The sequence below is a fragment of the Protopterus annectens genome, chromosome 7.part0 (genome assembly GCF_019279795.1).
Source record: "Protopterus annectens isolate FY-2018-M chromosome 7.part0, PAN1.0, whole genome shotgun sequence".
NCBI classification, from domain to species: domain Eukaryota; kingdom Metazoa; phylum Chordata; order Ceratodontiformes; family Protopteridae; genus Protopterus; species Protopterus annectens.
In genome coordinates this window covers 45038802-45054814 of record NC_056739.1, presented here as the reverse complement: position 1 = coordinate 45054814, position 16013 = coordinate 45038802, and the positions used below count along the sequence as shown (strand labels likewise).

The window sequence follows — 16013 nt, the reverse complement described above, 5'->3', positions numbered from 1 at the left end:
TCTGATGACATTCTTCACTGGGTCTGCTGTATGGCAGTCGGATTGCCATGAGTCTATCACTAATTCTGATGACATTCTTCACTGGGTCTGCTGTATGGCAGTCGGATTGCCATGAGTCTATCACTAATTCTGCTGACATTCTTCACTGGGTCTGCTGTATGGCAGTCGGATTGCCATGAGTCTATCACTAATTCTGATGACATTCTTCACTGGGTCTGCTGTATGGCAGTCTGATTGCCATGAGTCTATCACTAATTCCGATGACATTCTTCACTGGGTCTGCTGTATGGCAGTCTGATTGCCATGAGTCTATCACTAATTCTGATGACATTCTTCACTGGGTCTGCTGTATGGCAGTCTGATTGCCATGAGTCTATCACTAATTCTGATGACATTCTTCACTGGGTCTGCTGTATGGCAGTCTGATTGCCATGAGTCTATCACTAATTCTGATGACATTCTTCACCGTCTTCTGAAACCACCCCCTCACCAAAATTCCCACACTATTTCTAGTCTGCACTCCCCTGAGTGTCTGCTCTGTATCCAAAAGTGAGTGGCTTTGCTGCACTGCCCTTCCCTTTTGTCTTGACATATACAGGATGTCCAGCCACCTCCTGTCATCAGCTTCCATGCTGTTTCCTGTCAGTAAATGTATACTGCGTGTAGTAGTCCTTGGTTTATGTTTTGCAGGTTTTCCATTCAGGCTTCATTCAGTAGTGCTATTCCAGGTGACCCAAACTTGGCAGTTCAACACTGACAGGCCAGTAGCTTATTGATCCAGGGCTGCTGGACTTTGTCAGCACACACTGGGCAGTAGAGGTACATAGAACTTTCCTAACATTAGCATGGGTCCCTGATGTAGATCGGAGTAGGTCTGGTCATCAACCCCCTTATCAGTGGCAAATACCCATATGCCCACTTATGTCAATATCAGTCAACTTGACCAAATCAGTTAAAAACAGTTTTACAGCACTGAGTGTCCAGCCCTGACATGGTGCACAGGCTGTGAACCACATTCCCCTTTTTCGATGGTGCTATGCATCACAGTTTATGCCTAAAGCAGTTAGCCCATACAATTCTTTCCCTGAAGAATGAATCAATTTCCCTGGTGCTGAACTAGAACCCACAGTTTTCGATCGTCTATTATCATGCGCAGATATGATGCTTGTTAAGCCACTGACAAACACACCTACAAATACCTGTGCCTGCCAACACTTACCTGTTAAGCCACTGACAAACACATCTACAAATATCTGTGCCTGCCAGCACTTACCTGTTGAGCCACTGACAAACACACCTACACATACCTGTGCCTGCCAACACTTACCTGTTGAGCCACTGACAAACACACCTGTTAAATACCTGTGCCTGCCAACACTGATCCGTTGAGCCACTGACGACCACACCTACAAATACCTGTGCCTGCCAACACTTACCTGTTGAGCCACTGACAAACACACCTACACATACCTGTGCCTGCCAACACTTACCTGTTGAGCCACTGACAAACACACCTACAAATACCTCTGTCTGCCAACACTTACCTGTTGAGCTACTGACAAACACACCTACAAATACCTGTGCCTGCCAACACTTACCTGTTGAGCTACTGACAAACACACCTACAAATACCTGTGCCTGCCAACACTTACCTGTTGAGCTACTGACAAACACACCTACAAATGCCTGTGCCTGCCAACACTTACCTGTTGAGCCACTGACAAACACACCTGTAAATACCTGTGCCTGCCAACACTGATCCGTTGAGCCACTGACGACCACACCTACAAATACCTGTGCCTGCCAACACTTACCTGTTGAGCTACTGACAAACACCTACAAATACCTGTGCCTGCCAGCACTTACCTGTTGAGCCACTGACAAACACACCTACACATACCTGTGCCTGCCAACACTCTCTTCGTCCTTAGTTTGCCTTGTAAATGTCATCTTAATGTGCTAACAGTGTGTCTGATATTACTGAATAAGGTCTATTGGTTGCTATTACGTGTCATGAATACATACGTTATTGCTATTGTAAATACATTTGTATCTAATTGTAAATGGCAACTAACTCCAAGTTGGTGTATGTGTATCTAATTGGACCATAGCTGAAAGGGGTACTTAGATCAAGTGTTCTTAGCCTATTAAAATTTAACAAGTAAATAGAGTCAAGCTGTAGGGGGGGTAAGAAAAGAGTAATAATGTTACGGCTAAACCTTGCAGATATATATTGTAATATTCCCAGATGAGGGGAGCAAGAGGAAATATAAACACTTATGAAGTTATGTAGGACACTTAGGAGTCGCAATGCATTGTTGGTTGGTGTAAGGAGCTATACACAAACATGCCATCTAGTAAAATTTAAATTGTGTTTTACTGAACAAATGGGATAGAGAGTATTTTACAAACAGTTTGGAGAAAGAACATTTATGTAGCTAGGATACTGACAGAGAATTAAGTGTAATATTTATGATAACTTGGGGAGCAGTAGATATAAAGATGAGAGGAAAACCAGCAAAGGGAAGAGATGGAAAAAAATCCTTATTGCTAAACAAAATGTCTCAGCAGGCAGCATATTTATGTTTTATACTGGAAAGATCAGAAGGTTGGGATTCTAATTCCAAAACCAAGTATTGGATTCACTTACCAGTACCAGTACTTTCATTGCAGTGTAGCATTGGGAGGATGCTACATTCTGGTTCGATTCAAGTTAATCACAGTACCCCCCCCCCGTGAATTTACTTAAACAGTGACCCCCCACCATGAATTTACTTAAACAGTGCCCACCCCCGTGAATTTACTTAAACAGTGCCCACCCCCATGAATTTACTTAAACAATGTCCCCCCACCATGAATTTACTCAAACAGTGCACACCCCTGTAAGTTTACTTAAACAGTGCCCCCCCATGAATTTACTTGCACCCTTTACAGTGCCACTCTTGAACATCCCTTCTCTTTTTCAGTGACTCTTCTTAAGCCTTGCACCTTTCATGCCAACAAAACTATGTTTAGTACATATTTGTTCAGCTAAGTCAGGACAGGGCCGTATATCATTCTTGTTATTAAAGTGCCCTTAATAATGTGTCTGTCTGCACTGTAGGTTACTGTAAATACTTTAGTATAACCTGGGCCATCTATACTAGTACAGTTGTGCTAGTGTTCATATTCTGTTCCATCACTTCCTGTATTAAACTGAGTTAACATCTAATGTTACTGTTTAACTACATTTAGCAATTTAGTAGCACAGCCCTATCAGTCAACAAATAATTTTCTGACTTATGTACTTTCATTTGTACTGCCTGTCCTCTTAGAATATTATTATTTTTGTAAATGTAGGACTGGCACTTGTAGCTTGAATATAACTTATAAAGGTGGGTGTGCTATGTAAAATATCAGTGAGCGACCTAGTTGATAGCTTTGTCCATGTTTTTTTTTTTTTTTTTTGACAAGCCTGGAGTAGTGCCTATGTCCCTTTTGGACAGGGGCAATCTGTGAGAAACTCAATGCACAGACACAAATCACTGCCTTCCTCTTGCCCTTACAGGCAATATATTGGGTAAAATCAGGTTATTTTAGCTATGTTAGGGCCCTTAAGCCATTAGCCTAGTAATCTCCTATGAAGCAGAGAATCTATAACCAGGTTATTGACTAACCTGACATTCATATAGTGGACCAATCCCTTGCGCTGTACATATGCAAACTAGTGAAAGTGATTCTGCATTCACATTATATTGAGTTATTGTACTTCATGTGGCAGCAGAAACTGATAACTGATTCTTAAAGAAACTGATGAAGCATCTGTTTTATTTTAAACACAATGAGTCTGTGCTATAATTTTTTATTAATTTGCAGAGGAACATTATTTTAAGACATGGAATATGTTTTGCTACTGTGAGGGTTGTTTTTTCCAACACTTCAGTGGCGGGAATGATTGTGCTTCAGTGCTACTAGTTAACTTCCTTCTCTGCAGCAGACTTAACCTCCAACTTGGGGTATAGTTTCTTCAGTGGAAGGTAAAATCTGTTCAGTGTGTAATAAAGTTCAGAGGCACTCTTACATAATTGGATTTAACTCCATAGATTGCAACTGTGCTTTGCCTTTATTTGCGTTAGAATTCTTGCAATATAACACATGGTTTTGTTATCTACAAACACTTGTTTACTGTTGATGCAGTTGGTCTTCATCTGATTAGTGTCCTGCCAGTTTAACTGCTTTTCTAAATTACTAACATCAGTGATGTAAAGTCGCCAGACATTGCCAAGCTGAACAGGGAGTGGAAGTGACAGCATTTGTGCACAGGACTTCACCCTTAGGAGTGGAAATTCATACAACTTTGGCACAGAAGCCCACTATAGGTGAGAGGTAGTCCAGAGTGTTTGTGCAGAGGACTCCACCCTAGTGCAGTGGTAATTCATGGGATTCCACTTTAGGGGATTGGAAGTTCATGGTGTGTGAACACAAGACTGCTCCTTATAGGAGTGAAAGTTTATGATGTTTTTGCACATGCCTCATCTTAGGGGAGCTAATGTTCATAGCATTTCTGCACATGAACCTAATTGGTGGAGTGGTAGCTCACAGAGCTTTCACCCAAGAATGTCTTAAATGCATGGAAGTCCAATAACGGGTCTACTGGAAAACACCGAAAATCCACTTGTTCGAAAATGAATTGAAAGTGCACTTCCGTGAAGAACAGTTCAACAAACCGTTAAGGAACACAGGTGCCGAAGCACACTACAGTGGGGAAAGGGAGTTTACATGTTTCCCCACTGTAGTGCGATCTTGGAGTTGGTTTATTTAAGTAGTGGGATATAGGGAGTGCAGGGGGGCTTGCCCCCTTGCAAAAACAATGTTTTATAGATTTTTTATTGGTTTGTTCAACCAGTGTTTGCGGGAGTGCACTTTCACTTAAGTGCACTTTCGCGGAAGTGTAGGTCTACTGTCTAATTTCGAAGATGTGTGTTTTTGAAGTTATACAGTAGACCCCCAATAACACACATGCAAAGGATATCAGCCTAGGGAGTGGGAAAACATAGTACTGGTACACAAAGATCCCCTCTCCAAGGGGAGTGGACATTTATGGTATTTGTGCAAAGACAGAACCCTAGGGAAGTGAAGTTTAGATCATTTTGGCAGTGGATCCAACCTTAACAGAATGCAACTCAGTAGCCTTTGTTCATAGCTGCCAGTTTATGGGATTGGAACTTCATAGCATAAGTTTGCAGAACCCCAACCTGTGAGTGGAAGTTCAGAGCATCTGCACACTGAGCTCCATCCTGAGGGATTTGGAATGTCGTAGACCTTATGTATTTGTGCACAGCAACTTTCATTAATCTGTATTAAAACTGTGAGTAGGGACAGTGTAATGGATATGTCACTTGTTTTTTTTCCTTACAATTACATCCTTCATCTCTTTTTATTGGTAGGTGTGGTCTGACTGCTTATATAACAACATAATGAACAGTGCATTCTTCTTACAGTATACCATCACACACATTTTCAACAACTTTGCAGTGTTCCATTGTTCTCCCATGGGAGACATTATAAGCAATACCAGTTACCTCAGGAAGACCCTCACATTATCTGTGCAGGATTGTCTGTCCTGTTAAAACATGGAAGAGACAGTTACTTGTATTTAGAAGCTAGAAATTGTTTTAAACCTAGAGCTTTACTTTGATTTCAAGTGACAAATACAGACTTTACATGCAAAAGTGTGCTTTGTTTGGGTCTCAGAAAGCAAGCTAGCCCAGTCAACACCTCCTTAGAGACACAGATACAGTCCTTTATAATCCTGAGTAGAAGTATTGTGCAGAATTTTGGTTTTTAGGCTAATTGCGGACATTGGTCACAGTTTTGAACATACATTGTCCAACTAACAGCTTAATCTACTTTATGGTCACAGAGAATGACAGAGCCTAGCTCAGCACTTATTAGGTTCCTGGTTGGGACTGTAGTTTCACACAAAAAGCAAAGTAGTCTCATAGACAGTTACATAAAATGCTAACATGAAATATTATACTTAAACTACCTGGATAATTAAGTTAATGTAAACTGTAACAGGACGTACATTCAGCATAACTGTAGAAAAACCTATTAAAATCCTTGTTTATGTTATCTTCTTGAAAAATGATGTGGAATCTTATAAGTGGAGGTCAGACTTCTTTAGAAATCAGTATCATTTTTAAGCAAAGTTAAACTGGACCCCCGATTTTATGGCATGTGCACATGGAAGGTCTCAATGCATGTTGGCATTACAGTACAGACTGCATGTTTGTATCTTAAAACAAGCAGCAGTTAAATCCTAGATTGCTTTTGGAAATGTAGCATCAGATAAACAGTACCGGGATAAGCATGTGATTCCGTTGCAAACTGGGCCATTGTAAATACTACCACTGGGCATATAGTTTAGTCATTTAGCTTTAGTGCTCAGAAGATAGCACTGACCTTCAAAAATCAGAGAAGACTGTTAGAAAGGATAGAACTTTGTTATTTTGCCCAATGTTATAGCTGTATCTTTCAGCCTTTCCCGGTTAGGGGTCGCCACAGCGGAACTCCGGTCCGCTAATGATTGGCAGTAGATTTTTACTTGCAGAGTTGCCAGCCCTGACGCACAACCTTCAACGAAGGTGTGCCCATTCACGCATGTCTCCCCGCAGAAGACGCTTTAGCTGAGAATCGAACGGGACATCTTACTGTGAGGCGACGACGACACCGCAGCACCATGTCTGCAATTACCAAATCAAATATAGTGATAAGGAATATTGGCATATACTGAATCAAATGAGTAGATTATTTTTGCATAATTAACAATTAAAAACATCAGTAAATTCAGATAAACCATTCCAGCAACCTTGGCACCATGTAATGTGCGTGTGTACACATGTTATTTTTTTTTTTAATTGAAAAAGCCAAGCTACCAATAACAATATGCATGTGAGAATGTTGAAATAGTATGCTCACCCCCCCCCCCCAAAAAAAAAAAAAAAAAAAAAACAGAAAGATGGCTGACATCTCATCTGACAAAAAGTTCTCTCTTTCCCTGTCTCTATCTTTGTGTGACATATTACCAGCTGCTGTCCTCCCTGTTGGTCTGCTGCCTAACTTTAACCCCTTATTATTGTGTTTCCCATTCCAGCCCCTTTGGGTTTGATAGTTCACCCATTCACACCTAAACTCTTTCTTGCTACATTTGTATGACAGCATGAGGCAGTAAACCTCTCCAGTCTGCCCCTTTCATGCTGTTAATGTTCGACTTTCCCTCTGTGCTTCCTTTCCCACACATCCCATATCTACTTGTCCTAATCTGTCTTAGATGCCTCTGTGGATTCTCTTTCACCAACCATTACAGCACTCATATACACAGTTCCAAAACTGCACTTTTGAGTAGAAGTGTTTTCGGATATGCAGAAAGAAGTTAGTCCATACAATCTGTTGCCTGTGCTCACTCTGTCTCATTGTGTTTCCTGATTTGAATGATCCCTTAATATCTTCCTGATATCCCCTTCTGTATACTTGTCTGTTCTGTTACTGCAGAGAAGAATTTGAGCTGTTCTAGCATCCTATCCCTTCCATCCCAGGCACAATTCTAGTGGCTTTACTGTGGACACCTTCTAGAAAACTGATGTCCCTATTCAAACAAATAGCAAATATTGCTCAATTTTTCATAAAATGCCCAACATTGGAGCGATGATAAAATATGCAAGGTCTTATTAGTACACAATCACCTGACACCTGTTGCTGCTCATAAGAGAGACACACACAAAATACACGTTTTCTTTTTTTTTGCATTAAAGCTTGCAACAGAAATAAACAAATGCCAGAAAATTAGTGACCTTATGTGGTTCATTTTTTCAAGATTCTCTGACCTCATACAGATCATTCTCCTGTATTCTTTGGGCTGTGTTCTTCACCTTTTTTGTCATTTTGTGCCCCCTTTCCCAGCTCTGTTCCATATACACTGTCCCTATTTTAAGTTACAGGAAGAACTCTTGTACAACTTGTCTGTTTCTGACTCATCGCCCAGCCTTCCTTATGTACTCGATGTTTGGATAATGAAGTTTGGGGAAGAGCATTCCTGCTCGCCTACTAGCTAGGCTGCTCCCCATATGTCCATGGTCTTCCCTAAATGGCTCATTTACCCACTTCCTGGTCTGCACCTTTTGGCAGAAGCATACTTCTCATTCTGTTAGCACAAGAAATCTGGATGAAGCCTAAAATAATGGGGGGACAAAGCCCCCAAAATAGGGAGAGATTATAAATATTGCTCTTATATACTTTGAAAGTTGCTAGAATAACAGCGTTTGTCTTAGCATGCGCTTTCTAAAGGAAATGAAGTCTGAAACTCAAATGTATGACATTACTGAGTTATTTCAATCCTCAGTGATTTGTCAGAAAACTACAAATTTTATGAGGAATAGGCCAAAAATATGAGGCAGAAATCTAAACAGTTGAGAGGTATGTGCAGGAGGTATGGCATAGCTTGGGTTTTACTCCGTTGCTTTCCTTTTGGCTGCAGTTAATGCTTGGCCTACACTGAACTTTGTGTGCAGCGATACTGTTTAATTATTCAGTTCATCAAATGCTGTTGTCTTCTCACCATTAGAATGAGATACCTCTATGGCCTGTAACCTCTAGGGTGGCTAAATATCTGCCATTTGTTTTTGTAATGTGATTAACTTGTCAATAAATGCAAAGTGTTTTCTTCAAGGCCATCTAGTTTTAAATAGAGCATGAGGTAACTTTATCACTTGTTTCATGCAGATCCCTTTACAATGCAAAAGGCAAATCCTAGTCAGCTTTATTTATTACTTCTTGGACTGCAAACAGATCAATGTTTACACTTGTGCCTTTTAAGAGGATGAAATAAAGCTTTAACTTCTTAAACAGGGACACAGAAACAGTAGCTATATTTTAACTCTGCCTCTTGTTTGAAAAGTATAACACGTAAACATTAGAATGACTTTTTTTTAAACAAGTGTCTAATACACCTGACAGGATTTTAAGTTTGAAGGCTGCAGAAGCTTTGGAGACCCCAGGTACGTTGGTTCTTGAAGTTAATGCATTATAGATGCTGGGGTTTATATTGCCTTCAAATAGCATGCCTTTGTCTACCTGAGGGTCTTGGAACAGACTCTTGTGTGCTGTTATATTACTGTTGATCTTTAGTTCAGAAATGAAACCATGGCTTCCTTTCTCTTTTTCTTGCAGTGGCATCCCAGGGAAGAAATGTGGAACTATTATTCTCTCTGCCGAGGAACTTGGGAACTGCAGAGTAAGTGGTTTCATGTTAGTCGTTCTTTTTAATGTGTTCTTTGCCAGTATAACAAAGACATGGGCAGGTAAGTGGTATGAACACTAGTTTACAGCATGATGTTTTATCTTTTGAGTTCCTGCTGCGGTATGAACCTTATCTCAGCAGTAAGTGGAAACATTGAACAGTACAGAGAGAGACTTCAATGTTCTACTTCATAAGGTATCAGAAGTTCTGGGTATAATGAAGATTCAAGGTCAGGAAATGCTGGGCATTTACGAGTCCTTAAGGACACAAAAAGTGTGTTTTATGTGAAGAAAAAGATCTGTTTTCTATACGCGGTGGTGAAACTCAGCCACATTTAGTTATAAAGCAGAATCATGACAGAGATCTGAAGGTTTCTAATCATTACTTGTAAGGTTGTACTGAAAAATAAATGGTTACATCCCCATTCGAACTACTGAACTTTGCTGAAAAGGCATTCAACCTCAGAACAGCTCTTATAATGATCACATATTGTGAGACACATCACATATTTTAGTTCCTAAAACCCTTTGGCAAAAGTAAAAAAGGAAATTTTGCACATTACTAAATCACATTTAAATTTCAAATTAATAGCAGTTGGACTGTACAAAAGTAATGCAGCATGCACCTTGTACACCACAAGGTGTATTTTTAAAAATGTATTATGTGCAAAGAAATGTACTATGCTTCAAATTTTAAATGCATATTTGTCCAATTGTATAGATATATATTTTGTTAAATGATTTTGTGATGAGATTGGTGATTCTGATGAAGTCTGTTATTCACCAGATGAAAGTGCTAAATCTTTTGTGTGAGTAATAAGGAATTCAGTTTTCCTTCATCTAGCTGGCTGCATCTTTCTTTTCATCTGTTTGTTGCTTGGTTCCTGGTAGATTTTAAATGGTTTTGTTTTTCCAGAGTAGCTGGCTAAATGAAAAATAATTTATTATTTTTTTTTTTATTATTTGTTTTTTGCTTCTACCATTTCAGGATTTTTTTATGGATGCTGGGCCCTATGCTTGGGAGGGGGCCTACATTATGCATGTGGTTGTACAATTTCAAACATTCTACTTGTGTCTCTGTGCCATGGTTCGTAATATACAAACAATGTACACTTGACTACACTATATTTTGTATTTGTATTTTCAGGTTTGTTTTTAACTTGCCATGTGTTTTGCCTAATCGTCAGCACTTTGTCACAAACTCTGCTAAGGAATATTAAGAGGTATAAAAGCACCTACCACCAAATATTTTAAAGCTCACTTTGGAGATTGTATTGGGTTGTGATTGCGTCTAAATTTTAACTGAAAACTGGTGATTCTACAGTGCCTTTGGCTGTGAAATGAGTGTGGGGTCCTTTAAGAATATGAATCTTATGGTGACTGAGGTCTCAGACCTGTTTTGCTGACCTCCTTCCAGTGAACGATATGCTTAGAAGTTCTTAGACTTCATAAACAAAAATGTCATGGACAAGACTGTTAATGAACATTGAAGAGAAATGAATATACTTGACCTGGTCTTAAATCTAACATCTGTATGTAGCATCCCTAAGGTACCCCCTCACTGGTCATATCAGACAACACACTAGTTACCTTCTCCAGCAGAAGCTCCAAACCATCATAATCAAATATCACAGAATTCCAGGACTTCACACGTACAAATCTCCCAAAATTCTATGAAGTCTCCAAATTTGAGTATAACATAATTTTGCTCAATGTTGATACTGCAGAGTTATACAGAAAAGTAGTACCATTGCCTGGGCAATTGTAGACGGTCTCTACTATATCCAAGCATATGTGGAGAAATAAAAAGCAAACCAGTGTGGCTATAACCAAGCATTAATAAACTATGTAATAAAAGGAAAAAAAACTCCTAAATCTGTATAGCAAAACAAACCACCCCCAAATTAAGGACACCACAAAACAGCTAGATAAACTAAAGAAGGACATATAAGAAAAAAGAAGGCATTCCATGAAATCAGACTTGTATGGAAGACAAGCAGCTATAAATCCTTTTTAGTTATTTCAGAAAAATAAGAAATAATGCCCAACATAGCTCTGAGTGCATTCATGATGGTACTATCTACTCTGATCCACTTCTAATGCACAAGCCTGGCAATTCCTGATCTTTAATACCAACATCCTGTAACAGTTGGTCCATTCTCCTACCAGTGGTACAAACATCCTTGACCTTGTACTCACAAATATGGAGGGACAGTATTCCTCACCCAATGCAATATCTTCAGTTATCAGATCTGACCATAAGGCAGTGTTACTTGAAATAAAAATTAAATCTGCACATCCAGCAAAACCAAAAACCTTTAGAAACTATTTCAAGGCTAACCTCTCTCTACTAAGCAACACCTTGGCTAAATTCCAGGCACCCTGAAACCCAGTAAACTCCATAGCATACACTGAGTTATTTACAAAATTTCTGTACAGCCATATTGATAACTGTACATAGTGAGCTGTGCCCACTCATTAAGAATAAGCCAAAACTCAATCTACTCTGGTGGAATCACAATATAAATTGGTTATACAACAAATGAAAATATTCCTGGCCAAGTGTAGGAAGAACAAAGCCATCCATACTAAAAGCCCTCTCTCCAATCTAAACAGGCAGTTAACAGGGTTAATTAATACTTCAGAGGCTAAATTTCAAGAAAAGAAATAGCTTCTCAGGCAAAAGACAACAAACAAAAGCTTTCTACAGCACTGGTGGCATTTTTGATTTTTTGAGGTTTCTGTGTTCTAGTCAGGTATCATATAACTGATTTGTTTGCAGTTAAAAGCATTCTCTAGAGTCCACCTTCTCTTTTATCTGTTTAAAACTTTCATTTAGTGGCTACAGCTAGTAGCTGTAACAGTCCCACCCCCCTCCGTATTGTTGTTATATTTGGTGGCTTTGCAGTTGCCCACCCATACTGTATATTTGATCTGGGACATGCCTCCCAGTCTAGTGTCATTATTTCATTTTACCTAACAGAGAGAAAACATTTGTGAAGGCCAACCCACTTAGATTCTTAACCTTGAATTAACTTATGTTCCATCTTTCTCCTTTTCCACTTTACTAAAAAAAAAAAATTCTAAGCTTTTCCCCCCTTTTCTGTAACGAGTCTATTCCAGATATAGATTTGCTGTATCCAGGACTGTTTCTAAGCTCCTGAGGTCCCAAGCTTTTCTGTGCTGGAAGGAAGCCTTCTAGCTTATCAGTGGAAGTGGTAAGAACTAGGCAATCTATCTACCACATAATGAGTGGTTTTTGGCCCATAAATTGTAGTTATTGGCTGTTTGGGCAGTTTTTCTATCTCTCTCAACTTTCTGATTTAAAAGCCCGCATTTGCAATTGTTTTCCACCTTTCCTGTAACTATAGTCCAGATACAGATTTGCTATATCCAGGACTGTTTGTAAGCTCTGAGGCCCCAAGCCTTTATGTACTGGAGGGAAGCCTTCTAGCTTATCAGTGGGAGTGTAAGAACTAGGTAACCTATCTACCACATAAGGAGTGATTTCTGGCCCAGAAATTGCAGTTATTGGCTGCCTGGGCAGTTTTTCCATCTCTTTCAAAAATCCCGCATTTGCACTTGTATCTCCCCTTTCCTGTAACTAGTGTAGTCCAGATACAGATTTGCTGTATCCAGGACTGTTTGTAAGCTCCTAAGCCCTCCAAGCCAACTAGTCTAGTCCAGATACAGATTTCCTGTGTCCAAGACTGTAAGCTTCTGAGCCCCCCAAGCCTTTCTGTGTTGGATGGAAGCCTTCTAGCTTATCGGTGGGAGTGGTAAGCACTAGGTAGCCTATCTACCAAAAGAGGAGTGGTTCCTAGCCCAGAAATTGTAGTTTATTGGCTGTTTGGGCAGTTTTCCCATCTCTCTCAACTTTCTGGTTTAAAAGCCCGCACCTGCGCTTGTTTCCCACCTTTCCTGTAACTAGTCTAGTCCAGATACAGACTTGGTGTATCCAGGACTATTTGCAAGCTTCTGAGCAGTGCCAAAGTCTGCTCTTCAATTTTCCCTTAGATCTACTAGTTCTCTCCTCTCCTACACTTATACTAGCTTATTAGTCTAGCACTTTACCAGACTTCTTGTAGCAATTATTGTAGCACACAAGTGCTACAAGCACTAAGCGTTCTACAAGAAAACAGATCTATTACTTATTATCAATGCCCACCCTGCTAGGCATATCTAAAGGTCAGTTCCCTGTGCTTTCTCCAATTAACCTGGTGAACTTGGGCATTCTGAGGCAATGTAGCAACTGCCTCATGTACACCAACAACCCTCTCCTCTTACCTTCCAACACTCAGACTTGCAAGAGATGCACTTATATGTCCAAATTGGAAGCCACGCACTCTCCAGCCAAGACTGGAATAGCTGGTCAAGAGGAGAAGGTCAACACTTGCACCACACCACATGGAACACACAGCCCCCCGGAACACACACCAGCACTGCCTTCACATAAAAACACAAACCACACACCCACCTTCACAGAGGCTGTCAATAAAAATCTACCCAAGAAGCAGAACCCTCCAAGGCAGAAATGCACTTGACCACTAAAACACAACATTAACCACAAGACACATAAATCTCCTAAACAGTGTGCCCCTCAACCAAAGGCCCTAAGGCAAAAAAGCATGCCCAACACACTAGTCATAGGTGACTCGATAGTGAGGCACATTGATGTACCACTCACTAGGCTGAACAAGGATAAAGTAACAGCTGCCTGTCAGGTGACCAGATCCAACACATAATGCATGCACTCAGGTCACTCAACAACAGGTATGACTCTGTTATTGTACATGTGGGTGTGAATGACCTGAGACATACCTCCCTGGACTACATGAAAAGAGACATGGAGGAGCTCACGGATTATGTAGCCCAGATGGGTATGACCCTAGCCCTGAGCAGCATCCTACAATCACCCAGAATGATACCACAGTACAAACAGAAAATGATTGAATTCAACAATTGGGTAAGTTTCTGGTGTCATTCTAAGGGGGTCCAGTATCTGTCTGCCTGGGATGACATGATTGACAGACCTCAATGCTTTGCCAGAGATGGCCTGTATCTGTCAACCCTTGCCTTCTGGATACTGGCCAAGGCTTTTGCCATTCCTATAGTGCCTATTTTAGGCAGTGTTCCAATGAACAAATTACCACTGTAACAGCTACAAACAAATCCAATCTGAGGGTCATGTTGCTCAACGCTAGAAGTCTAAATCACAAAATGCACTCACTCGAGGCACTCCTTAAAATGGAGAGCATTGACATTTGTGCTGTAACAGAGACCTGGTTCAAGGCAGCAGAAAGCACCCCTGCACTACCAGGCTGTAACTCATTCCACACCTTTTGGCACCAGAACTTAGACCGTAGCTCCAAAGGAGTGGTGTCTCCATATTCATAAAGGATGCACACACCTCCAGACAGGTAGCTCAACATAATGCATCAGAGATACTTCAGGTGCAGCTGACATTGGGTAAGGCAGCAATTCAGGTTGTAGCCTGCTATAGGTCCCCAACCATGTCCCAAGACATGCACTCCATGTTCCTAAGCAACCTGGAAAAAATTAGGGTCCAACCTAACACTGTCTTACTAGGTGACTTCAACTAACCCCCCCCCCCCCATAAACTGGGTAAACTACTCATGTACCAATACACTTGCCCAAAGTTTCCTGGATTTCATTAATTCCAATGCCCTGGACCAGCTTGTACTTACCCCCACTAGAGGTAGCAGCATCCTTGACCTGGTCATTACTAACATGGGCGACCATTGCTCTACACCAATAGTCATCTCTTCCCTGGTTAGATCCGACCACAAACTAATCACCTTGGAAATCCACATCCCTCCACCCCCTCACCCCCCCCAGCATAGGTAACCACCATGAAAAACTTCTCCAAAGCTAACTTTGAGATCCTAAAAACAGAGGTGGCTAACTTCACGGCACCCATGCAAATGGAGAATAGTTGCATGACTGCAGAATCATACACCAATGCACTGTACGAATATGTACACAAATGCATGGATCTTGCCATACCCAATAGAACCAAGATACTCTCCTCAAAAAAAAGGAAGCCAGTCTGGTGGTCCCCTGCCATAAACAAACTCTACAACAGAAGGAGGAAACTGATGCGGAATAAGATGAAGTCTCAAGACTGGAAAAACTCCCTTATATGCCTCAACAAAAAGTTGAGATCCCTCATCAAATCCTCTAAAGCTAGGTATGAAAACAGAATTGCAGCAGATAGTAAAGACAACCACAAGGCCTTCTATAGTTATGTAAAGAATCTCCATGGCAATACCCAGATTTGCTCTGAGCTACTGCACAATGGTACTTCCTGTACCGAGCCAACAGATATTGCCAGCATACTGGCAGACAGATTCAGTGCCAAGTTTACCCCCCCCCCCCCCACAAAGGACCAATCACAATACCAGTAGATTGCCAGGCACCCAGTTTTACTGCTGAACAGGTTAAAACAGCATTGTCCAAGGCCAATAATACAGATTCTATGGGACCCGACAATGTCCCTGGTTGTGTTCTACATGAACTACAGAGTGAACTTGCACATCACTTGGGTTGCCTATTCAATCACAGCCTTACCTCAGGCTTTGTCCCTGCCAAATGGTGCACTGCTACAGTCATCCCTCTCCACAAAGGAGGAGTGACTACAGACTTGGGAACTATTGCCCCATTAGCCTGACTAGTCTGATATGCAAAGCTATGGAACGCATCATCATGGACCTAAT

At 40.8% G+C, this 16013-nt stretch overlaps 1 protein-coding gene across 1 annotated transcript in view; it reads left to right on the top strand.

The window, feature by feature from the left end:
* Nucleotides 1-16013, top strand: part of LOC122806230 (copine-8-like) — a 4689459-nt gene that overhangs the window by 2230059 nt on the left and 2443387 nt on the right. Inside the window, exon 8 of the mRNA XM_044076480.1 lies at nt 9208-9271. Coding sequence (XP_043932415.1) covers nt 9208-9271 — 64 coding nt within the window. The remainder of the gene's footprint in view (nt 1-9207; nt 9272-16013) is intronic.